Genomic DNA, 25663 nt, shown 5'->3' with positions numbered 1-25663 from the left:
GTTGTTAATAACTATACCAGGGCAACAGGCATTAACTAGTACTGTCCTGGGAAAACCAGGATGTAGCCCTACTCATCCCCACATGGATATCAAAACTTAGGCTCAAAAGCACCAGAATTTTGCAGATACAATTTGGAAAATTGCTGCTTTTGCTGCCCACTGACTTCTGGTTTCCCACCTTCATATTTATTTTTCTCCTTTGTGGAGTCTTTGGTTTTTTATCAGCTCAGTGAGCATGTTCAGATGTTTGTGAACATCTTTGATTTAGTCATTTTCATTGTGTGTTGTTTTTTTTTTTATTGGAAGGTTGTGCAGTAGATTTAATCTAGCATGTTACCAGAAACAGAAGTCTTTTCCCTGTCTTCAAAGGCAATACAAAGATTCAATTTAAGCATGAATTTTTCCATATGCAGAAATCGGTTGAGTAAGAATTGGGATTAAAAAGCAGGTATTTCATTCTAAAAGAAGCTCATTGTTGTGCTTGTTCTATATGGTATGCCTCTTAGCATATTGCCAGGAACTGGAAACACAAATAAATGTGACCATGCATTGAGGAGTTAATAACCTCCTGGGAAGAAAAAGAACATATGGACATGGAAGAGTGGTAATCCACATCCTATATGATAAAGTGCCTAAAGCCGGTTATGAATAAGGAAAGGAAGTTGTAGGACTGGCCATCCTGGGCTGGGAGGTCAGAAAAAGATGCAGAAAAAGCCTAACTTAGTAGTGTTTTCACAAATGCTTAAAATTTGAACACGGGCTTTAACATTGCTCTTGTTTCAATTCTTGAATACAAATACTGGTTTGCTCCCCAAGTTAAAGGAAAAAACACCAGCACTACTATTTATACTTTTAGGTGGACTCAGAAAATATTTTGCAAGAAGGAGTAAGTTTGTTATTTGATACAGAGAGCATCATGTGTGGTACATATGTAGATTTTTTTCTTGGTTATCATGGGTAAGATTCAGATATTTATAATGTTGTCTTTGAAAATGAGATAATACTAAGTATGTAACACCAAGTAGTGCGCTATAGTTCATCTCCTAAGTGGATTTAAACAGATAAATGGGGCATTTAACCATGTACAATTAAAACCCTAGGATATTTCTGTGCATTTAGCATTTAGAATGTATTTTAGGGTTATTGATTAGAGGGATTAGATAATTATATATGTTCCTGAAACACTCCCTCTGGATTTAGCTCTTTAGAATAATGATAAACTATAATGACAAAAAGAACTGAATAGACATTTCATTGAGTTTTGGTAAGTACTTGCAGCATAACATAAATACTCAACCCAAAAGGCCCATATGGGTAATGCAGCTGAAAGGCAATATTGCAGTATCTTTGAAAATAGAACTGTTTATTACTAAGGTTTCTATCTTCAGGGTATAGCACAGTGTTTTACACATAATAGGGGTTCAAAAGATGCTGGTGTTATTTAACAAAATAGGAGTTTAAACTGATATTGTAGTCCTAAATGTGTAGCCATACATTCCTCTGTACTATAAATACCTGTGCTCAACAAACAAAGATTGAAACTGAATGAAGAATATTTTATGCATCTAAATTTTATTTTTCAAGTATTTTTAGAAGGTATTGTGATTAATTTTTAAAAATCCTTTAGAAACATGAATATAATGTTATCAAGCATTTCTAGAAAGAAGAACAATGTGCTCAGGCTATGGGCATATTTCCAAATCATGAAAAATTAATTACATGCTATTATGCAATCATATAAAACTACTCCTACATCGTATAATATGTAATCATAGAGACAAAATAAATATAAAAAATAGAGCAACTCCAAAAAACATGGTGCTTTAGATGCACTTTAAAAAACTCTACTTTCCTAACACCTTTGAAATGCACAACAAAAATCCGAGAATGTTTCGCCTACACTGAAATCAAGAATAACTCTAGCATCATACTACCAGCCTCAAAGAGTTTCTTTTTAGACATACGTTAGCATAAATTAAAAGAGGATGCCAAGAATACTCCTATCTCCCAGAGCACTGCACCTATCAACTTGTAGGCAGTTCGTGGAGGGCATTTGGAACATGCCCTCTAATATGCCCCTGCTTAAGCCCTCCAAGAGCTCTTTTCTTTTTCCTTTTCTCTTTGAACGGTCATTCCTTTAGAACTTCCTGGTCTGTTTCAAGGACTTCTCTGAGAGTCTTAATTATAGATTTTAAAGAATTTGTTTCTTATGCACCCTACATTGTTTCTGTTACCCTGAATGCCCCTCCCTCACCCCATTTTTTTAAATTTTGGAGCCTCTGATTCCTAATACAGGCTCTCTTCAGTTGCCTGGTTATTGGTGGCTGTCCACTCATCTGAAGAGTGAGACACTACCAAGCTAAGTCAACAAGGCAGGTCAACCAGTGGGTATCACTGTGGGTGAACAGGCTGAGCTGTTCCCCAACTGCTGGCATCTAGAAAACTCTGTCCCTTTGTGCAAGTCAGCAGAGTGCAGTGGTTCTGCACAAGGGCTCTAAAGTTAGATTGACTGGATTTGTGAAGAAAACGGTTAAAACAGGATCTTGCACATCACTAGTGCTATATAAGTTGTATCTCTTATGGCTATAGATTCTATTCCCCTAGAGAAGAATTCACCATATTCTGCTAGGAAATGTAGGCATGAACTGACAGGGTTATCAGAGCCAAATGTTTCTATCTAGTATCTAGGACCTCACTTTCACTCCACCTTTAATTGTATCTGTTGTCTTCGAGTCAAGAATCTTTCTGCTTCAACCTCCCGAGAATGAAAAGCGTAGCATTTTCTTGGTGTGGAAAAGGAGCAGTCATTGGTTTGCATAGAACAAAATAGAATATCTAGGGATGTAATTGTCTCTTGTTCAGGCTTTAAATCAAATATCTTGTTGTCAGTCCCACTAATAACCCTCTTTCAGAGGTAGCTGGTCATTCTAGTTCCTGAGCATTTCACAGTTAAACAGAATACATTAGCTTGCCTCTCAATTCCCTCCACTACTAGCTTTATTTCCATTTTGTATCACCATACATCCATCCTTTTTCTGCTTCCAAAAATTTCAATGTCTTTATAGACATATTTCTATTGTCATTTTAGGGGAGGAGATATGTTTAAATTGGGGTCTCTCTCACATTTTAGAAGGGTGAATAGGAAAGAGCATTAATGGGAAAGGCAGGAAGTATGGGACCTGCTCCCTCACCTGGATTAGATCACAGTGGCACATACTGTTAACAACAATAAAACTGGACAAATATATGAATCTGATGTTTTCAAGCTTAGGACAATAGATAAAGCAGCACAACCACCCCAGCTCTCGGGCTAGACAATTCTTGACTGCGGTGCAGAGAATTGTAGTCTGAGTGGAGCATAGTGGTCCCTTTTAGTTGAGGAGCCATAGGCCAGAGTTTGAAATTGTTGACATATATAACATATTTGTAGCAAAGCATCAATGATGAAGGAATCATGGGCAGAAATGCATGGAGATTCCCTGAGATTCCTGGGCCAAGGGCTGTGTTTGCAGGGAGAGACTACTGAAGATTAATAATTTTGTTTTAAAAGAGGCTATTATGGCATCAGAGATACTAGTGAGCAAGCAGTGCTAGAGGACATTGGTGTTCCAGCCCATCCAGAAAGGAAAAACCTCATTAACATCCCACTAACTCAGCTTGCTGAGACAGCAGAAAACTGCCCTGGGAATAAAGACAATGCCCCTAGAGTGAAGTCTCTTTTAGATATGCTTTGAGAAAACAAACAAACAAACAAAACAACAAAAAACCTAACACCAAGTCTGGATAAGAGCACAGAAGAACCAGATTGAGTCCTGCTGTATTGGAAGGGTTTGGGAAACACCTTGAGCTTTTCACAAATCTGTTCTTAAAAATTTGTAAAACCAAGTCAAGGCAATTTCAAGGTAAGCAAGAAATTGATGTGTCTACTAGAGAAAAAGTCAACAACCTTCAGAGGACAATAATAGAATCTAGAGTCACCATGATGATTTATTTACAATATCCAGTAATCAGGAAAAGTCAGTACACATACAAAACAAAAAACATGTCTGATAGCCAAGAAAAGAAAAGCAATTAAAAACTGACCTCAAGGACCCTTTACATGGTCATTATTGTTACTTTAGCCAGTTGTTATTTAAGAAACCACTGTAGTAGGTTGCATAATAGCCTTCCAAAAATGTCCTCTTCCTAATCTTTAGAATATGTTACATTACATAGTAGAAGGGACTTTGCAGATGTGATTAAATTATGGATTTTGAGATGAGGAAATTATCCTGGATTATCTGGGTAGGCCCAATGCAATTGCAAGAGTTTCAACTATAAAAAGACAGGAGAATTAAAGAGAGGAGGGGTTTAGATAGAAGCACAGGTCTGAGAGATTTGAAGATGGGGTGGAACTGGCTTTGAAGATGGAAGGTGTCTTATGGAAGCAAGAAAATGCAAGGAAATTAATTCTCCTCTAGAGCCTCCAGGAGTAAGGGAGGACTGCCAACTCCTTGGCGTTAGGCCAGTGAAACTGATTTCAGACTTCTGACCTCTGAGAGAGAGAAAGGTTGTGGTATAATTTAAGCCACTAAATTTGCGGTAATCTATTATAGCATCCTGAGAGAAGTAATACAAACAAGATGCTTGATTTAATAGACAAATATGTTAAAACAGCAATATAAATACATCTAAAGAGTCAAAGAAAAATATGATTTCTTTAGTGAATAAGAGAGAATTGTATAAGAGAAGTGAAATTAAATGGAAATTTTATAATGGAACAATATAACAAAAATCTCTCGGGGTAGCCTTATTGATTCTTTCATATCCAATTTCTGTCATTTAATAAAAAAAAAGTAGACATGCAAGGAGACAGGATCATGTGACCCATAAACATGAGGAAAATTGCAGACATTAGAAACAGACTCAAAGGTAATCCAGATATTGAAGTGGACAGATAAAGACTTTGAAATACCTATGATTATTCAATTCTAGAAAGTATGGAAAAAAAATAGACCAAAATAGATTATAAGGGAAAGAAATTCACTGAAATGGTAGAACTAGTAAAGAGAATCCAATGTAAATTGTATAAATGATAAAAAATATAATATCTGACATTAGGAATTCTCCTAATGGGTTTAATAGCAAATTGCATATATATAAGGCAGGATTAATGAAAGGCAGATCAATAGAAAATATTTAGATGAAAGTACTGAAGGAAAATAAAATAAAAATTACAATTTAATTTCTTCCTGCAGCTCAATAATGGAAAGTCTCTGGACCTTAGGCATTTTTACATTGTTGGCCTTGTATCATTTAACATCATTTGGGCTCATTATATAGTATCAGGAAGATTATATTGAATGGTGTTGCTGGGTAGAATTTAAGAATAAAATTAGAACAGGAAGTAATGTTTAGCCTTAAGTGCTCCATGACGTTGTAGTTGTTTTTTGTTGTTTTTTTTTTTTTTAAATATATTTTTATTTACTTTTAAATATATTTTTATTAATTTCAGAGAGGAAGGGAGAGGGAGTAAGAAAGAGATAGAAACACCAATGATGAGAGAGAATCATTGATCTGCTGCCTCCTGCATGTCCCACACTGGGGGTCAAGCCCACAACCTGGGCATGTGCTCTGACCGGGAATTGAACCCTGACCTCCTGGTTCATGGGTTGACACTCAACCATTGAGCCACGTGAGCCAGGTTCAACTTGTAGTTATTAACATCTTGCACTACCCCTTCTGGGGGCCTTCTGAGGGGAAACCGAAATGGCCTGCACTGGTCCAGGAGGACACACAGGCACTAACAGGAGAAGCATGGTAGGGTGTTGATTATTGATGAAATTAAGGCATGGGTATGTGAGGTCATTTTGTCACTTTCTCTAATTTTGTGAATACTTAAAATTTCCATGATATTAAATTAAAAAACAAAATGAAGGAGTTACTGTGTTTCCAGAGTTCATAACAGGTTTTTTTCTGAGTTCCGTGCACTCAGAGGCAGTGAGCTTGACTTGAGCCTCCAGTCCTTGTGCAGATAGCAGACCAAGCGGGCAGCTCCCTCTCTGGCAGACAGCTAGAGCTCTGCCTTTTGTTCTTACACTTTCTCTGCCCACAACTGGGCATGTGAGGCAAGGTCATTCGGGTCCCATTCTGGCCTTGAAAGTATCATCAATCTCTTTTTTGGCCTCAGTTCCAAACTGCATCCTCCAGCACAATTAGCCCTGAACAGCCCTGAACTCTTTACTTTGGAAAATAAAACTTACCCTTTGAATCCAATTTAGCTTGGATCTGTGTGATTATATTCTCTCAGCAGAACCCTGGGAGGCAGACAGTCATCTGAACCTGACCCATAACTGCAGGGAACAAGCCAGATGAGAAAATGACTGAACAGCTGAATCCAGGAAAGGTATTTTGAGGATAAAGGAAAATTATACATGTTCCCAAGCTAAGGTCAATTATCCAGGGTAATAGAAATGTTAAAAAATGGAGAAAGTGGGATTGAGTGTCAGAGGAGGTCCCTAAGAAAGCAGATAAGGACCAAAGACAAAGTGGAAGAATTAATATCAGAGAGATGATTTATTGTTCTGTAAATTGATAGAAGGAAAAGTATAAAAGAAGCTACAGAGACAAATTGAGATAGACATGAAGGAGATTGAAGTGATTTTTCTCAGGTGGGTGAAGTCTTTGAAATAAGAAGGGAGAGAGGGAGAGGGAGAGGAAGAGGGGGGGAGGGGGAGAGAGAGAGAGAGAGAGAGAGAGAGAGAGAGAGAGAGAGAGAGAGAGAGAAGAGATAGATAAGAAGTAAGAAGGGGTTTATGCCCTGGGCTAGAATAACAATAGCAGTGGTGTAAAGGCTAATCTGATTACACTTTGGTGTTGGCCCAGGAGCTGGGCTGGGTAGCAGGGAGAGGGGAGAGGAGAACTACCTAGTGTCCAGGTTCCAAATGGACCCTTGAATGCTACTCCATGCCATGCAGCCACATGGACAGGCATTCCTGGCCCTCCAGTGAAATAGCTCATTCCATAGGCTCTAATGAGGTCCAGGAGTAGAGAAGATGGCTTGGAAGGTGATGGGTGGAGAGAATTCCATCATCCAGAAAGTTCATGTAAAGAACTATTGACTTTCCTCTTTCTTATCCGGGCATGCCTGGCAGAGGTTCCTGAGGCGCGTCCTTAATTAGGTCAACATCAGATGTAATGTCCTAGAACAGTGGTCGGCAAACTCATTAGTCAACAGAGAGTCAAACTGCAGCTTGCGAGCCACATAGTGGCTCGCGAACCGCGGTTTGCCGCTCTGTTGACTAATGAGTTTGCCGACCACTGTCCTAGAAGAACTTGGAAACCACAAAGAGTTCCTCTGGTAACCCTTCTTCTGCTCAAATCATCTACTCCAGCCTTATTCTACAACCGATTTTTGGAATTATTTCTGTCTTGTAAACATGGGGAACATAACCTTCATCTAAATATAATTGTGGCAAAGCTGTGTTTTCACAGAAAAATATTACCAACCGATCTAATGATTTTAAAATTAGTTTATTAGTTATATCAAACACATTTGCTAGGTGTATAAATATTCAGACTAGGCATTTTCTCATATATTTATACTTAGTGATAATTAAGCATGTACACAATTCAAAAATAGCTTAGCTATTGTAATAGAAGTCATATTTTCATGATAGTCACAAAAGAGAAAGGTATGTAAAGAGAATTAGTATTTCCTGAAATATTTTCCCACAGAGAGAAATAACAAATATGTTAGATTTTATTTAATACACAATATATACATGATACTTAAAAGTACTTCTGTTCCCCCAAAAGTTCCTCCTCCCTCCCCAGAACATGTTGGTAATAACTAATATAACTTGATAATTTTTATAAATCTAATAACAACTTGGAAAATGATCTACAACAATTGACATAATACCCCAATTACCTTGCAGGTATTCATTTTAGTCATTTGCATTGACATCTTTGAATATCTCAAATGTATGGTACTGACTTGCTTTAATCTACAAAATTGACTAAAGCTTAGTGAAAAATATAGTTTAATAATCTCAAAGCAAAATTTAAATAAGAAGTTAAAAAATACAAAACGCAAAAAAAAAAAGAATATTGAAAAAGATACAAATAGTGCCTTGAATAGTCTTGGGGTTCAGTACAAATAGGCCCCAGTATGAAGGAGTTATAAAATCAAGAGTGAAAGTTGGCTTTCTCCTATAGGTGCTAACGTACTGAGACCTAGGGCAAGTGTTCTCCGACAGGGCCCTGAGTTTAAATAGTTCCCGTTGTAAATTTTAATCCTTTACTGATATGATGTATCCCATTCTTAGGTCTACCCAAGGAAGGAACTCAACAAATGGGTCGCAAAGGACTCCTGGCAGTTCTGCCCTGGCTTTGACACATGAATGCACATTATTTACTGAATTCCACTGAAGGAGATATTCTGGACTAATTAGAAAGTATAGGGGAAGTACCAGTAGGCTTTTCTCTTTGGTTGAGTAAATGAAGTTTGTCAAGGGTTGTTTGAGTAACTGATTTTTTTTGCTTGCTCCAGGTCCCCACTCGCTTTGCATCTCACCATTGAGCAGATGGCCTGCTGAAAGTTGTCACTGACCACCACATACAGTAATAGGTTACCAAAGGTGTTCAGGGCGGCCAATGGTCTAGAAAAGATGTAAGCTTCATGGATCTGATTCTCAATGGAGCAGCTGATAGAAAGCAGGCGAGATTCAATCCGAATGACCCTCAAGATATGGAAGGGTAAAAAACATATATAAAACACAAGAAGTAGCAGGATGGTTAGCCTCCGAGCTTTCTGCTTAAGGCCGCTGTGAGTCCTTGGCCCTTGGTTTAGGGTGTAGATAATCATTGCATAGCAAAGTGTCACTATCACCAGGGGAAGGCAGAAAGCCGTGGCTGTCAAAATCAGATTGTACCATTTGATAGTAGTGAGATCATCTGAACTGGTGAGGTCAAGGCAGGCAGAGCTATTGGTCCTGGTGGTTGATGTGATCAGAAAAGTCATGGGCATGACAGCCACCAGGGAAATGATCCACACGCCAGCACAGGCCACCACGGCCCACCGCGTTTTGTGAATGCAAAAGCAGCTCATCGGGTGACTGATCACAAAGTAACGGAAGATGCTGAAGCAGGTGAGGAAGAGGATGCTGCTGTACAGGTTGAAGTGGAAACTGAAGCGGATGAACTTGCACATGAAATGCCCAAAGATCCAGTTTTCGCCGCTGGCATAGTAGTGGATCAGGAAAGGGAGGCTGGTGAGATAGAGCAGGTCCGTGCAGGCCAGGTTCAGCATGATGACCGTGCTGCTTTTCCAGGGCCGCATTTTGCAAATGTAAGTGGAAATTGCCACTGCATTCCCCGGAAAGCCCACCAGGAAGATGATGCTGTAAATAACAGGGAGGTAGTGCTTCTTGAGTGGGAGTTTTTCATCAGTGCAATTTCCAAAAGCAGATAGATAATCGGGGAAATCAGAAGCATTTGCAAAATTGTCTAGTGGCTCATTCATGGTTGTCTCCTTTCATCTTGTAAGAAAACAAGAGACGGCAGTTTGGCAATATGAATCGACCGAGAAGTAACTCGCTGATAAAAGAAAACAGAAAACATTAACGATAGGGTAAGGAAAACATTGATCCACTTTTAAATGAAAATTGCTCTAACATTTTTAAATTGCCACTTTTTTCTCTCTTTCATCAGGAGATGAAATTGAATTTCTAAGAAAATGGCTGTGAGGCAAGTTACTAAAGACATCTAATAATAATATAAAAGTTAAATTACCATGAGAATTAAAATGAAGGAGAGGGGAAGAAAACATCCACATGGGGAAAGCAATTTGGCAAGATTTCTGTTGGGCAAGTCACAGGGTATCACCATTACAGATTTAACAAGACCCACCATGAGACAAGCACTTTACCTCCTTACTTGACAAAATGCTGCGAAGTGTTTCTTATTATAGCCCTTCCACTGAAGAAACAGACTGAGGGAGGTTACGCAACCTCTCCCTGCTAACACTTCCAGGGGCAGGGCCAGGGTCCCAACCCACACTGAGTTTGCAGCTATGCTCTTTCTACCTTACCTTACTATGCTGCCTCTAAAAAACTGACAGAACAGAAGGTACAAAGGCACGAAAAGGCTGAACACTAAAAATGTTTTAAATGTAGATTTCATGCATCGCACTGTTGTAAGTATGGTAGATTTCATTTCAAATTTCAGCTCTTCCAACCCATGTTAATAAGCTAACATAATTTTTTCATGTGTGTGTCAGGGGGCAGCGGGGAGGGGCTGGAGGTGGAGAGGAGGAGGAGCAACAGTATCACAGCCTTAAGAGCTTGGGCTCTGTCACCAGATGCCTGACTTTGATTCTCAGTTTGGTCAATGAGTAGCCAGCTGTGTATCCCTAAGCAAGTTGTTTAGACTCTCTAGGGCTGGGAGGAGTGGGATTTGAACTTCCTTCTTCTTGTTTATCAGTGTTTTCTAAAATTTTGAGAGTGAATTTCTGCAGTGAGAAAAGCGTGAAGATTCTATAGAAGAATTACTTACAATTAGCTTATTATTTGAATGTAAACAGCTGTTGGTAAAAATGCATCCACTTCACATTTATGGAGTGCCCACTGTGTATTAATTAGGCACACTGCCAGGTCCTAGAGATACGAAATGAATAACACACAAATGTACAAGCGACTATCACAGTCTACTGGGGGAGATGAACACAGAAATAATTTAAGCAAATATAACCCTACCTCCTAGAGCTGTCAATAAATATAAAAAGAAAATCAAGAAAAATACATGGGACACTGCCGGGCACAGAAGTGCTCAATAATTGTTAGGTAATTGTTAATCACGAAGTCCTTTGATAGATGAATGGTACAAGGCTGCTAAGATAATAAAGAAGAGCGGGAACAGCTACCTGGAGAATAAGAGAGGGCATTAAAGGAAAATTACATGTGAGGGAACATGTAAGCTGACATAGCAGGAGGGTAGGAAAGTCATTCTAGGCAAGGAAATAGCATATGCAAAGGCACCGGCATATGACAGAGTTGAGGAGGTCCAGGGGAACTCCAAGTAGCTCAGCATGGCTGCTATATTAGGGGGCATTGGCAGATGAAGCTCGAAAGAAAAAGAATAGCTAATAATAAAAATAACAGTGCCTCCTGTGTACAAAGCACCCTTCTGAGTATCTTACATATGTAAATTCATTTAATCCTGACAGCAACCTGATGGAATAGTGCCCTCATCACCCCCATTTTCAGATGAGAAAACTGAGGCACAGAAAGGCAATGACTTGCTCAAGGTTACACTGCTCGTTAATAGTGAATCCAGTCAGAGAACAGGGCAAGTCTGTTTGCGGAGCTGGGCTGCCTCTCACAATGAGTAGGCAAGAGGGAAATAAGTGCTCAATAAATCAGACTTCTAAATTGTGTGATCCAAGGCTAAAATGTTAATAATGATGGTACCCACTTTGGGTTGAGAGAAGACTAAATGAGTTAATCTACATAAAGTGTTTTGAAAGGTGTGTGGCACATCTATATCAGTGCCTGCCACCATTACTACTATTATCTGGTAATAAAATCTGCACCATCAACCTTTTCCTCAGTGTAGCAACAGAAATATACTTCAGACCCGCCCAACTTGACCAATTCAAAATTAGTAGAATCCTTCCCTGTTGGTTGATGTTGAATATATTCTTCCAGATCTCACTTTGGGTGCAGATTAGAAAGCATTTAAACATTTATTACTTTTATTCTGAATGAATTAGAAAAAGAACAGCCCAGGGCTGTGTAACTTGCCACTGGACAGTTGTTAGGATCCTCACAAGAGAAACCAGTGCTCTCTGGGACCATGCATTACCTACCCGAAGTGAATGCTTCTCTCCTTGTCACGTTAATTGATGCTCACTGGCCATGCTCTTCATAGAACCAGCACCTACACAGCCATGGAGATGACAGGAGTCAGGCACTGCTGACCAGCAAGGGTGCTGTAAGGCAGGAAACCGCTGTGAGGCAGGAAACCACAGTGAATGGCTTCTCCCTTGGCCAACACCAAGGGGAATAGACTCATGCACGGATAGGAGGCAGCAATGGAAATCCAACGAATATGGCCACGGTCAGGGAGTCCCTGAAGCAGCCCCTCCGGAAGTCAGCTCTTAGCAAATCACGATTCAAGTGCCCAGTACTTATCTGTCAACTCCTTGAAAGCAGAAACAGGAGCCCAACAACACAGAAGGTGCTCAATAAATATTTGTTGAATACATAAAAGAACAATGAGCAACATCAATAAAGTTTATCTTGTGCTGAAGGGCTAGTGAAGCAGCAATTATTATTATTATTATTATTGTTATTATTATTATTATTATTATTATTATTATTATTATTAAAAAGCGTGGTTCTTTAAGTAAGGAGCAAAATTAATTTCTGCCATTTCCAAATAAACCTCTGCAGTGTGATGGGGCCATTTTAAACAATAATCCTATCAGGAAAAGACAGGTTGTAAGTAGAAACAACCACTTTATTATTTGAAAAACAGCAGTTCAGCTTGGGATTTAATGAAGCTGACTGACCAATTGTAAGGGAGGAGGAGCTAAGCAATTTAACCCCTCTCCTATAAATCTCACCAAAAGAATGGTTTAAGTTTACAAAATACGTGTGAAGTTAAGAACAGCAGACAAACACTGTTCTGGGCTGCGAGCCAAGTAGAATGAGGCAGTTTCTTTCCTCGACAGTCCCAGGTCCTGTGCCATTCACTGCTGCCACCCAGAGCACTGGGTGTCCACCAGGGGAGCATTTACATTCAAAGGACATTAAAGAATAATGTGATGCATTCCCTACTCTTTGCAACAACAATGGATCTCAGACCACCTAGAACTGATGGACATTTTATAAGCTGGAAATAATTCTTTCTCGTGTCTCAACATAATCAGATATATAATTCTGACCTAACCAAGATGTCACACAAATAAAAGCAAGCACTGAAGATTTGGAAAAATTTTATAAAGGAAAAAAGAAATTATAACTTTACCCTCTATTTTTTTTCTCTGAAATTGGAAAGAGATGGTGATTGTTTGAGGCTACCTGCAGGATATCAGTGTTTCAGGAACACATAGCCTGAGGACCATTATCCTAGTGCCAGCCTGTCCATGAACCTCACACTGGGATAAAGGGGGCAGGACCAGAAATACTGCCACTACTCAAGTGGCAGTTTTTACTTCCTTATGGCTATAGAGTATTCCTGCCCATTTGGTGGGATCAAGTGAAGTGGGATTACCGATTAAATGTGATTTTTCAAGGATATCTGTTAATGTTGTAGTAACAATCCACAGGGCCTCCCTCGGCCCTAACCCCAGCATACACCCCAGGTGTTCCTGGTGCTCCCCAAGGCTGAGTTAACATCCAATGCCTCCCCCTTCTCCCAAGTTTCCAGTGAATCAGGGGCCTATAAACTTGGACCATTGTGCATCTCACCTTCCCTCAGAGCTCCTGGAAACTCTACCATGGGGCTCACTTTTGGTTACCAAGAAGAAACCTGGATAGGCCTTCCATTCACAAAGATTCACCTTGGTTTCCTCATCTACATATTTGCAAACTCATTTCCTACCAGTGGAAAACAGACCAGTTCTTAGCTCGGACAAAACTGTGCCGGTGGGTGAATATTGTCCTCCCTGAACCCCAAGAGAATCTCTCCCTCCAACTTCTCCCCGAAGCCCAGCTTTCAATTAAGAATCTGCAACTCAGGCCCTCGGAAGACAGACACCATCAGGACATCCATGTTGACGGGCCCAAAGCTGTGCGTTTAGCTATTTCATCTTTGGGAGAATCAAATGAAACCTATGGAAGCTCTCCTCAAAAATGCACACATAGACACCAAAATTTGACATACATTTGGAGGTGTGGAGATAAACCTGTTTGCTTAATCTGTAGCAATGAAACAAGGCAAGACAAAGAAAGGCATTTCAGAGGAAAAGGTTTTGTCGCTTTGTTCATTTGAGTGGTCGGGGGACAGGGGTTGTAGGCCAGCGTCTCTGGGCTTTGCTCACCGTAAAGCCCAGAACAATGCAGTGTGATCTAGGAACATATTTGCAGTGTAGAATCAATCAATCAGTCAATTAATCAATCGGGGTCAGAGATGAACTCTCTTGTTTGTCCCCAAAGGCCCCCCAAAGGCCCCATGCTTGGTCGTGAAAAAGGCACAAGAGAGGATGACAGTCCAGAACTTCTCCAGGTTTGTCTGAGACAAATCTCTCAACATCCAAGGCCTCTATTTTCCCCAAACGCACCCCAGCTCCCTGCAACATGTGGAGTGCTCTTGCTGCCTCCTAGAGAAGTTGGGGGCCCTCCGTCTGTCCCCTGTCCTGCCGCAGGGACGTGTCCGGGGGCTCTTTCCTCTGCCTTCCAGGCTCGAGGCCCCCACGCCCCCACGCCCCCACGCCCCCACGCCCCCACGCCCCCACGCCCCCACGCCCCCACGCCCCCACGCCCAGATCAGCGCAGGTCCCTTGCACCAGGCGCCCTCGGGTCCACAGGGTCCCGCTCCCCAATAGTAGCTCACCTGGCACCCTGCGCGCTGCTGGAGTGGCCTTGGCCTTCGGAGCGCGGCTGCTCCCTGGCGGCGGGATGGTCCCAGCGGAGGCCCGCGCGCCGCCCCTGCCCCGCCCACCCCACCAAGCCCAGGGAGCAGGGGCGAGCTCTGGTCTGCCCCAGCAGACAGCAAACAGCATCCTGTCCTCCTTTTGCTACTTTCCAGGCCCACATGGGGACAATAGCTTCTACTCCCCGCGATCTCTGGACATCCTTCATTCCGGTTTGGAGCAAAATTGCCCAAAGGGAGTATTTGCAGAGGTGCAAACACGAACTGGCAAGAGGGCTTCTTGCTCAGGAGGGTTGCAATCCTGTTGTCTGGGCCCAGAAATATCACCTGCTTGCCCACCGTTCAGGGTCTTTTGTTTAGCATGGTATCCCAGAGCCCAAGTGAGGACGATCCTCCCTAGCTGATGGTTGGGTTAGCACCGTATTAGATATTTTAATTATCATGCTTACATTACTTTTATTTGGGTCCCAGCCTCTCCTGGGAAATATTTTGCATCCAGAGAAAAATTATTCTCCAATTTTACTACTTTTATCACTTCCTCAATTTGTCGTGTGCAATTATTTGACCCTATTTTATTTCAATCTACCCAGACATTCACTCAATAGGCCATTCCTACTTAATTATTCTGTATCAAGCATTGAGGAGATAAAGAATTAGACATGATCTCTGCCTTCCCAAAGCTCATGTTCTTGGGGAAAAACAAACACAACAAATTAATTTAAAAGGTGATTAAAGTTTGACCCTAGTATATAAGGGTGTGTAAGTGGACATAACCCGTGTTATAAAGATAAAGAGAGGTCAGAAGAGGCATTTGAGCATTTCCCTCGCTGTTTGTTTAATGGGTGCAGATTTCCAGGTAAAGAGGAAATTGCTTCAAGAGAATATTTTAAAACAAGTATTGGTTCCTAAAATTTTAGATGTGGAAGGGACATTTAAAAATATCCAGTCCTAGAAATGTAAAATGGCATGATGGTTCTTCACAAACTTGAAAATAGAATTACAATAGGATCTAACTATTCCATTTCTGGGTATACACCCCCAAATATTGAAAACAGGGATTCAAATAGATATTTGTATATCTGTGTTCATAGCAGCATTATTGACAATAGCCAAAATGTAGAAGCAACCCAAGTGCTCAGAGGTGAATGAATGGATAAGCAAAATATGATATATCCATACAATGAACTTAGGAAGGAAATTCTGGCACATTCTACAACATGAATGAACCTTATGATAAGTGAAATAAGTTAGTCACAAAAGGACAAACACTTTATGATTTTACCTATATGAGGAACATAGAGTAGTCAGATTAATAATGACAGAAAATAGCATGGTGGTTGCCAGGGGCTGTAAGAAGAGGGAATGGGAAGTGTTTGTTGAATGCAGGGATGGGGAACCTTTTTTCTGCCAAGGGCCATTTAGATATTTATAACATTATTAGTGGGCCATACAAAATTATCAACTTAAAAATTAGCCTGCTATTTTTGGTCAAACATTTAATTAACTCACCCCTAATAACTTGGCAGGCCTCACCAAATGATTTTGCAGGCCGGACGTTCCCCATCCCTGGTTTAATGGGTACAGAGTTTCAGTTTTACAAGATGAACAGAGTTCTGTGGATGGACAGTGGTGATGGTAGTGCAACAATGTGAATGGACTTAATGCCACTCAACTGTACACTTAAAAATGGTTAAGACAGTAAATTTTATGTTATGTGTATTTTACCACAATCTTTAAAATTTTGTTTTAAAAATCCACTCTTATAGTCTCACTTTGCAAAGGAGGACACTGATTGAAGCCATTGCTTTATCAGAAACATTGAACTATAATACAACACTCTATAAATTGGATCCATCAGCAAGATGATTTTTATGAGTTGTTTTTTTAATATTTTATTGTTTATCTGTAAATATTACTTCTTATTACAAGTCGAAATCCCACGTAAGAGGAATCATTTGTTGGAGAAAATAAAATACTAGCCAATATAGATCTCATACATCTCTGAATAAAGAGAATAATATAATTTACATATCTTTAAAACAATTTGCATCAGAAAATGTCACTAATTTAGACTGTGTTTTAAGCTTTTAGTTGAGGATCTTGAAGTTATCTTTCAATAACCCTAAGTCGGACTTATATAAGGATAAGATTTAACTTCCATTTAAAATTGGTCAGATTCAGAAATTCACTTTCTTCTCTAAAATGAGCACCGGATAGAACAGAATTCCAGCACTTAATTCATATGTATTTGAGCAGCACAGGTGCTGCAGCTGCTCCTTTGAGGCAGGCGATGAGGCTTATTTCCAGGATAATCTGGATACTCAGAATTCCTCTGAGTCCAAAGCACTGACATTTGAAAGCCTCCTGCTTTAGAAAGCCCCATGTAACTGCAGCGAAGGCAGATTCAAGTGGCATTCTCCAAACAGCTATTCGTTATTGAGTTGGAGGTTGGCAGTGGGGAAGAAGCAAGAGCAACATAGACTTAGTTCTTATTCAGAGTTGAGTAAGAAAGGAACAAATCATGAGGGCAATGTGGACCATTCTACTTCTCTCTCTCCTGGTTATCATTTCTCATCATTCTTGACCATTTGCATTAACCATGTCTATTATTTTCTATATTCTGGTGCTTTGATAGCTGGGATCCTAGTGATGCAGAAGAGATTGTCCTTCCTGTGGTTACCAATTCTTAGAGATAAAAAACTCATCAGACAATGTACTTTCAAATGCAAATCAACCCGTGCAGAGACCATATCCTCCCTTTCCCGTCCCCCCTTCCCTTTCTTCTTTATTGGGCTCTCACATTCTGGGCCACTATCCACCTGCCTTAATCACCCACAGGGTCAGGTACCAGAAAACTAGGAGAGCAGCCCCTATATGCCAGATTTCACTAAAGCAATTCAAACTAGCCAATCCTAAACCTGATTTCCCTTCTTCGCCTGTTCCTTCCTGCAGAAACCCCAATAAAGATGCTCACCACAATTCCCCACCTCCTTCTACCTCTAGCCCAACCCAAGTGCTTCCCCTTGTGGTTCCCTGTGGTATGGCATGGCCCTCCTCTTGGGATCTGTGAGTATAACAAACTATCTTTTCAATGCTAATCATCTCCTGTTATGTTAGCCTCACCACATCTGAATAATGATAAAACCTATATTTTGAAACACCATATATGACCTTGTCAGACTTTGCTTTAACTTTGGCCACAATATGATATGTCTTGGTATTCTTCTGAGATGAATTCTTTCTTTTTTTGTGTGACATTTTTTTTTCACTTTCATTTCTTTAAATTAATTTTTATTGTTGAGAGTATTACAAATGCTTCCTATTCTCTCCCCGCCCCCTTACCTTCCTTGACCCGGCCCCCGCTCCACCCAAGGCCTTCACTGCTCAATTACCTGATTAATTCTCCTGATTAAAAAAAAAATTGTTTACTTGCCCTAGCTCAGTGGTCGGCAAACTCATTAGTCAACAGAGCCAAATATCAACAGTACAACGATTGAAATTTCTTTTGAGAGCCAAATTTTTTAAATTTAAAATAGACTCGCCCAGGCCGTGGTATTTTGTGGAAGAGCCACACTCAAGGGGCCAAAGAGCCACATGTGGCTCGCGAGCTGCAGTTTGCCAACCATGGCCCTAGCTGGTTTGTCTCAGTGGACAGAGCATTGGTCTGTGGATTGAAGGGTCCTGGGTTTGATTCTGGTCAGGGGCACATGCCCAGGTTGCTGGCTTGATCCCCAGTAGGGGGCGTGCAGGAAGCAGCCGATCAATGATTCTCTCTCATCATTGATGTTTCTATCTCTCCCTCTCCCTTCCTCTCTAAAATCAATAAACATATATTTTTAAAAAATGGTTTACTTGTTTTCTAAAATTGATTGCTTAGTGAAGATGCACTGTTTAAAGAAAACAAATGTTTTGTCTATAATCTACTAGGCAACAAATTCAACTATTGCCATGCCTTCCAGATTTTTTACAATATTTCTTCAGTGAGGAGGAAGTGGCATAGTGAAGAGAGTCCCAGAAGTTTGAAGCCTGAATTTTAGTGTTTGGAAAACAAGCCAATTAGCTAGGGAAGGAAATTCCCTTTCCAGGCCTCCATCTAAGAAAAGTGGAAGTTGGACAAGACACCTCCCTAAAGTCCATTCCAGATTAAATGAATCTTTGTTGTGAAAACTTAAGAGAAAATAAAAGTGTAGTTTCTTACAAAACTATGTATGAGATTGCTGTGCCAATGTGAGTCACCTGCTGTGCTTCTATGTAAACATCACTTGATGTTTTTAAATGTTATCATAATGATGTGGTATTGTGGATACTTATTTGAAAGGGGGCTTTTCTGGGGAATTTAGAGAACGATTGGGAAAGAGATCATCTAGATTGTCTATCCTTAGATCCAATCCCAGGATCATCTGGGAGATGGTTATGGTCTTTTAGAAGTAGATAAAGACCCAGGCAGCTAATAGAGCTAGACTGATGGCCACAGCTAAGGATGGGATTACCAGTCTGCTCAGGAAGAATTTTAATGGGAAATAGGCGATCAATGGAAGCAGGAAGACATGGAGATTGGAGACCAAAGGAAATGTGGTAAATAAAAGAAGTATGGAAAAGCCAGAGGATAGAGAAAGCCATCACCAAGAAGTTGTGCTCTTTGTCTCTGCTGGTGCAGGGTCCCCTGCTTGGACCATCCTTCCTATCCCATCTTTCTGACCATACTAACTACTCTATGAGTACTCATAAAGATATTATAAGACTTAAATATATTATAAGACTTAATTAAATACTAACTACTCTATGAGTATATTTGTCCAGAAATTATTTTCTCTTCTGAATACTTGCTGTTCTTGTAGTCTGTACCATATGATCCAGCATTTATTCATTTTTAAACTGTTTAATAGTTTTATAAACTATAATCTCTATATATAAAAAGCCAGAGACCATAACGCCATAAAGACCAGAACAACTGGTCGCTATGACACCCAATGTGGCCAGCAAACTGCCTGATTAGGGGTGGGGCCGGCAGGCCAACTCCCCGAAGCCCTTCCCCCCGGCCAGCCCCACCCCCAAACTGCCTGTCCCACCCTGATCAGCCACAGCCCATGATCGCCGCCCCCCACACCCCAGTAGCCCAGTAGGGAGCAGAGCCGACCGGCCACCTCCTGCAGCCCCCCTCCCCCCCAACCCCCCCTCCGCCACCTGGCCCCACCCCAGATTGGCCCTCCAACCCCAATCAGGGGCAGAGCCGGTCAGCCAACTGCCCACGGCCCCTCCCCCCTGATCGGCCCTCCCACACCAATTGGGAGCAGGGCCCTCCGGCTAATCACCTGCGGCCCTTCCCCATGGCCCCTCCCCATGGCCAGCCCTGAAGGGGCCAACCTCCTGCCATCTCTTCCTCCTGCCAGGCCCAGCCCCGATCCACCCCAATCAGGGGCTGGGCTGGCAGACCCCACCTGTGCATGAATTCATGCACTGGGCCTCTAGTAGTTTTATAAACCTGAGTCTTGCCTAATCAACAAGATAATCTATGTGCTGGATCTTGCACAGCACTTCAGATGGGTACATAGTACGCAATAACAATTGACTATTATTGTTAGGCAATAATCATGAATCAGATTTCTCATTTGACCTTAATTAATACTAATTTCTTTGAGGTTTTCGTTACTAGTTGAGACCAAGCTGTCTCCACTGGCCTCTGTTCAGTCAGTTAAGCATATGTAAAGGAACATGGGGAAAGAGTGGTCAAGATTTTAGCAGAATGAAAACTAAGCTGAATGATTGAATGGGGTTTTTAGGAAATCATTAGCCACCTGAGAAGCATTTCAGTCACGTGGTAGGCACTGATGATAATTTGTGCCATGGGTGGAATTGTAAATGGAAAGTTTAAGGGGTTGGGAGTTCAAGGTAATGGAAATAAAGAATGTAGCTTCAAGGCTGACATACCCACAGAAAAGTTTTTGTTTATTCTTTTTATTATGATAGAGAAAACCTAAACATTATTATAGACTAATGGAAATAAAGTAGCCAATGGAGAATAAAAATTTGAGAGATAATTAATGGACAAGGGGAATAATAGATGGGAGGTATGACCCTGAAAATAGTAAACAGGTGTTTGAATCCTGGCTCCTACCTTTACAAGTTATATAACTTCTCTCTTTAAGCACCATTTTGTTCATTTTCCACACTGGGATAATATGATTATTTAAGACCTAAGTGAGATAATATATAGAAAGTCATTAACAGATAGTAAGAATTCATAAAATAGTAGCTATTATTAGATCAGGTGCGTAAATAGAAAAAAGAAAAGACCACTAATTCCTCTGAGATAAATAAGGATGTGGAAGATCTTCATGAACTTGAAATGGAATTCCATTATCTGAGAGGCTAGACCAGAGGTTCTCAATGCTAGCAGAATATTAGAATCAATGGGGGAGCTTGCAAAAATACCAATGCTCAGTTCTCACCCCAGACCAATTAATTCAGAAACTGTGAAAGTGGGCATGAGTATTATTGTGTTCTTTTGTTAGTTTGTTTGCTTTGGGTTTTTACAGCTTTCCAGGTTAACACACTATACGAAGTTGAAAATGACTAGGGTAAATTTGATTCTCAAACTTAACAATATTTACATAAACTTAACAATATTTACATACTAGAGGCCCGGTGCATGAAATTCGTGCACAGGGGAGGGCTGTCCCTCAGCCCAGCCTGCACCCTCTCTAATCTGGGACCCCTCGAGGGATGTCTGACTGCCTGTTTAGGCCCGATCCAGGTAGGATTGGGCCTAAATGGGCAGTCGTACATCCCTCTCACAATCCAGGACTGCTGGCTCCCAACTGCTCACCTGCCTGCCTTCCTAATTGCTCCTAACTGCTTCTGCCTGCCAGCCTGATCACCCCCTAAACACTCCCCTGCCAGCCTGATTGATGTCTAACTGCTCCCCTGCCAGCCTGTTTGCCCCCAACTTCCCTCCTCTGCTGGCCTGGTCACCCCTAACTGCCCTCCCCTGCAGGCTTGATCACCCCCAACTGCCCTCCCCTGCTGGCCTGATCGCCCACAACTGCCCTCCCTTGCAGGCCTGGTCCCTCCCAAATGCCCTCCCCTGCTGGCCATCTTGTGGCAGCTATTTTGTGTCCACATGGAGGCAGCCATCTTTGACCACATGGGGGCAGCCATCTTGTGTGTTGGAGTGATGGTCAATCTGCATATTACTCTTTTATTAGATAGGATAGAGGCCTGGTGCATGGGTGGGGGCCAGCTGGTTTGCCCTGAAAGGTGTCCCAGATCAGGGTGGGGGTTCCCTTGGGGTGTGGGGCGGCCTGGGTGAGGGGCCTGTGGTGGTTTGCAGGCTGGCCATGCCCCCCAGCGACCCAAGCAGAGGCCCTGGGATCTGGGATTTATTTATCTTCTATAATTGAAACTTTGTAGCCTTAAGCGGAGGCCTGGGCTGGCCAGGGTGTGAGGAAAGCTTGGCTTCCTCCATCACCAGGGAGAGCCTCCCTCCTGCTCTCTCCGTGGCTGCAGCCATCTTGGTTGGGGTTAATTTGCATACTCACTCCTGATTGGCTAGTGGGCATGGCTAATGGGCGTGACTTGTAGCAGAGTGGTGGTTAATTTGCATATTACTCTTTTATAGATGATAGGATTATAAATACTTCAAACATTTTAAAGACTAATGATGCCAACCGTTGATGAATCTCAAAAATATTATATTGAGCAAAAGAAACCAGAAACAAATAAACCTACTTTTTTTTATTCCATCTTGATCTCATCAAGATCGATCAAACAAACAAACAAACAAACAAAAAATCAATGAGGATGAAAATTAGAATAATGGTTGCTTCTGGAGGGGAGGAGTGTTGACTGGAATGAGCAAGAGGAAACTTTCTAGGTTGAAGTAAATGTCCTATATCTTGATTAAGGTTACATAGATGAATACATTTGTCAAAACTCATTGACCTATATACTTAAAAATCTGTGCATCTTACTGCATGTATTTATACATTGATTAAAAATAATGAACTCCAAAAGAAGCTTTGATTTAATTGGTATGGGAAGTGGGTTAGGAACTGATGGTTATAACATAAAGGAAAGTTTGAGAACCATTTGGCTAAATCATCTGTTGAGATTGAGACAGGAATGAAGAAGCAACCTTGAGAAATCTGAGAAAGGTTTGAAATTAGAAAGTGAGGTTGAATAGGTACAACCTTGTTCCTCAGGGTATGATTCTGGGTTATCTGCATGAGAGACTCCTATGGTGTCTGAAAAAAATGGTAAATTCCTGGGGTCCACACCAGACATACTGATACACACTTTGAGAGTGAGGCCCATGGATTTGCATAGTAATTAACCTCCTTGGTGATTCTAACCAGCTGAGGATGAGAACTAAGCATTTTAATAGAGAGAACAAGACTGAATGGAGGGCAATTCATAGCAGGTGAGGGCAGCTCTAACTCAGAGCAGAGACAGTATGTGTAAAACCAGACAACCTGGACAGGTATCCACATGAAGCTGAGGAGGTGATGTAGAGCTATAATAGGAAAACAAAAGAAGCCTGAAAAATCAAGGGAAAGGAAAGGATTAATGAAGCGAGGAACTGGTCTGGAGTCTGGGGCTCAATCCATGGACCAGTGTAATCTTTTGGGATGTATCTTTTGGGCAGCAGCCAGTGCTTCTTAAAGATGATTCCTCAGAAATGAATAAAAAATAGATGTCAAGATTAATGATTGTCATAGGCAATGTCAGCAAAATGATACCTTTCAAAAATGAATACAGCACACATTTGAGACAGACATTGAGTAGGATTCAGAGAAAGTTAAATGTTTGTAAGAAGGAAATTCAGGAGGAAGCATCAGTTTATGCAAAAATATGGAGGCAGAGAATTGAAGGAAGTGTTCAGGTAATAACATGAGGTTCACTTTTCCTTGAACATTAAAAAAAAAAAAAGGTATATCTAGAAGAGTAGTGGGGATGAGTAAGTCCTAAAAATTAGCATAAGAATATATTGGGAAGAGACTAAATCCCCCTTCTGCATTCCTGGCTCTGAGAAAGCAAGCTGCCATGACTCATGAGTCCTGTAGCCTACAAGGAAACTCTTCCTGGCAACAGCCCAGGGTGATTAGAAGCAGATAGGTCCACTCTGAGCTTTGATAGGAATCCAACCATGGCCAACAGCTTGATTGCAGCCTGGCCAGACCCTGAGCAAAGGACCAGGTAAGTCATGCTTGGACTCCTAACCCTGAACTCACAGAAACTGTAAGGTATTAAATGTGTGTTGTTTTAAGCCACTAAGTTTATGGTAAGTTGTTACGCAGCAATAGGTAACTAATACAGAGTTTGGTAAGAAGTCGGTATCTAATTACACAGGTAGTGGGGAGCCATTAGAAGTGTTTGAGCAGGAAAGTTTAATAAGAGCTAACTCACATGTGTTCAGCACCTTTTTGTCTACTAGTTTCTCTGTTGGGCAGGCATTGCATTTAAATATTTTATCAGTAAGTTTCTACTAAGAAAAAAGGACATCCCAGGAAACTATTAGAAGGAAGGAACCACATTGTTGTTACTTTAAAGATTGATTCTTTAATTTCTTATATAGCTTACATATCAAGTTATATTTGTTATAATATATTTTAGTTATTTGTTCTGGTTTGTATCTTCCTGTGTTTACTTTTGTGGTTAAGGTTTTATTTCCTCTTTTTCTTTTTTGGACCTTTGACGCTATAAAAATAATAATGGACTAGACTCACATGGTTCCTTAAGCGACTGTTTTATGGAATAGATTCAGAGGTCAGTGCCAAACTCTTGCCAGCTTAAGGGAAACTTCACTAGACCCGCATATCACACAGACATTAACTTTCTCTTTACCTCTATGACCATGCGAGATCACATCCTCCACCATGCACACACTCAGACATTCACCATGTAAAACTATGTGCACACTCTCTTTTTTGCTGAGGTACCCATAATGCAATTTGTCACTTTTGTGAGCCCCAGTGGCATTACTAATGACCAGCACAGGATGGTTAAGTTTGAAGCAAATAGAAGAAAATTGTTCCAGCATTAATCTCAACTTATCTATCCCTACACAACTCACCATTCCTTTTCCTTCCTACCTCTGTTAGAATTTCTCCTCTTTCATTAGACTCTTTAAAGAACACTAGGCCAGAATGAGCTAGTAAAATTTATTTGCCTACCCTGCTAGCTTTTTATGTCATTTTTCTCTTTCAGCAACCACATTAAGCAATGTCATCTTTTCACTTTTTGATTTTTGCCATGATCCTGAGTTTAAACTAAAATGCCTCAGAAAAACACATAACAGGCCCTGTAATTCCTCTGTTATAGCATTTTCAATGTCTTCCTTTGACCTTTTGGATTGCTTCCATGATTAATTTTTTCTAGGGCCCTGTTGATACAACAGACCACTGTACAAACCTATTGACCTCTGAAAAATCAAAGTTGAAATCTGATTTGAGTATGTAACCCCAAATAGTTTTTAGCTAGCCTGGGCTTTATGAATAATAATTGAGATAAGTTGCTCTCCATGATGGACAAGCTCTGCATGTGGAGGAGGTGATATGAATAAGAGATTGAAATGAAATGTGGTGCATCTAAGCTGTGAAGATAGAAGTGTGTTTCATCTTAGAGTGGTTTGTCTTAGAAAAAGCAAAAACACAAGTAATGTAATTATAGCTGCTATATCTTTCTTTGATTTTTTTATAGACACTCCTCCGAGGTCTGCCCTTTTCTAATTTGTGCCTGATGTATGATTGTTACTTAAAATTGTTATTTATTATCACTCCCTCCCTAATTATATCAGCTTGATATTTCTATAAATTGAAAAAAAATTAAACCCTCTTTAATTGTAAATCCTGCTTTAATCCCAATGGTGAGTTTACCTATATCCAATTCTTACAACTGTTCGGTGATAGTTGAAGAGAGATTATACCCTCTGTTTGATTAATCTATTCCTTCATCAAAGGTGGTTATTCTTAGCCTTTGCAAACTTCCCTGACCCTCCTCTCCATGTCAAAACATGCTGATCACCAGTCCTGCAGCTTTAGATGTCTTTTGAGTCCTTATATTTGAGCTTTCTGTTTTATGTTACTTT

The 25663-nt window shown here is 40.7% G+C and overlaps 1 protein-coding gene across 1 annotated transcript; it reads right to left on the bottom strand.

The window, feature by feature from the left end:
* Positions 1-8491: 8491 nt before the first annotated feature.
* Positions 8492-9505, bottom strand: OXGR1 (oxoglutarate receptor 1; the record flags this gene model as incomplete). Its single annotated transcript, XM_080660098.1, has 1 exon — positions 8492-9505. The coding sequence occupies one exon, from the start codon at positions 9503-9505 to the stop codon at positions 8492-8494; it is 1014 nt and encodes a 337-aa protein (XP_080516224.1).
* Between the last annotated feature and the right edge of the window lie 16158 nt (positions 9506-25663).

This window comes from Plecotus auritus (assembly GCF_963455305.1).
Source record: "Plecotus auritus genome assembly, chromosome: 3".
NCBI lineage: Eukaryota > Metazoa > Chordata > Mammalia > Chiroptera > Vespertilionidae > Plecotus > Plecotus auritus.
The sequence above is the reverse complement of the archived record's forward strand: the minus strand, read 5'-3'. Positions and strand labels throughout refer to the sequence as shown.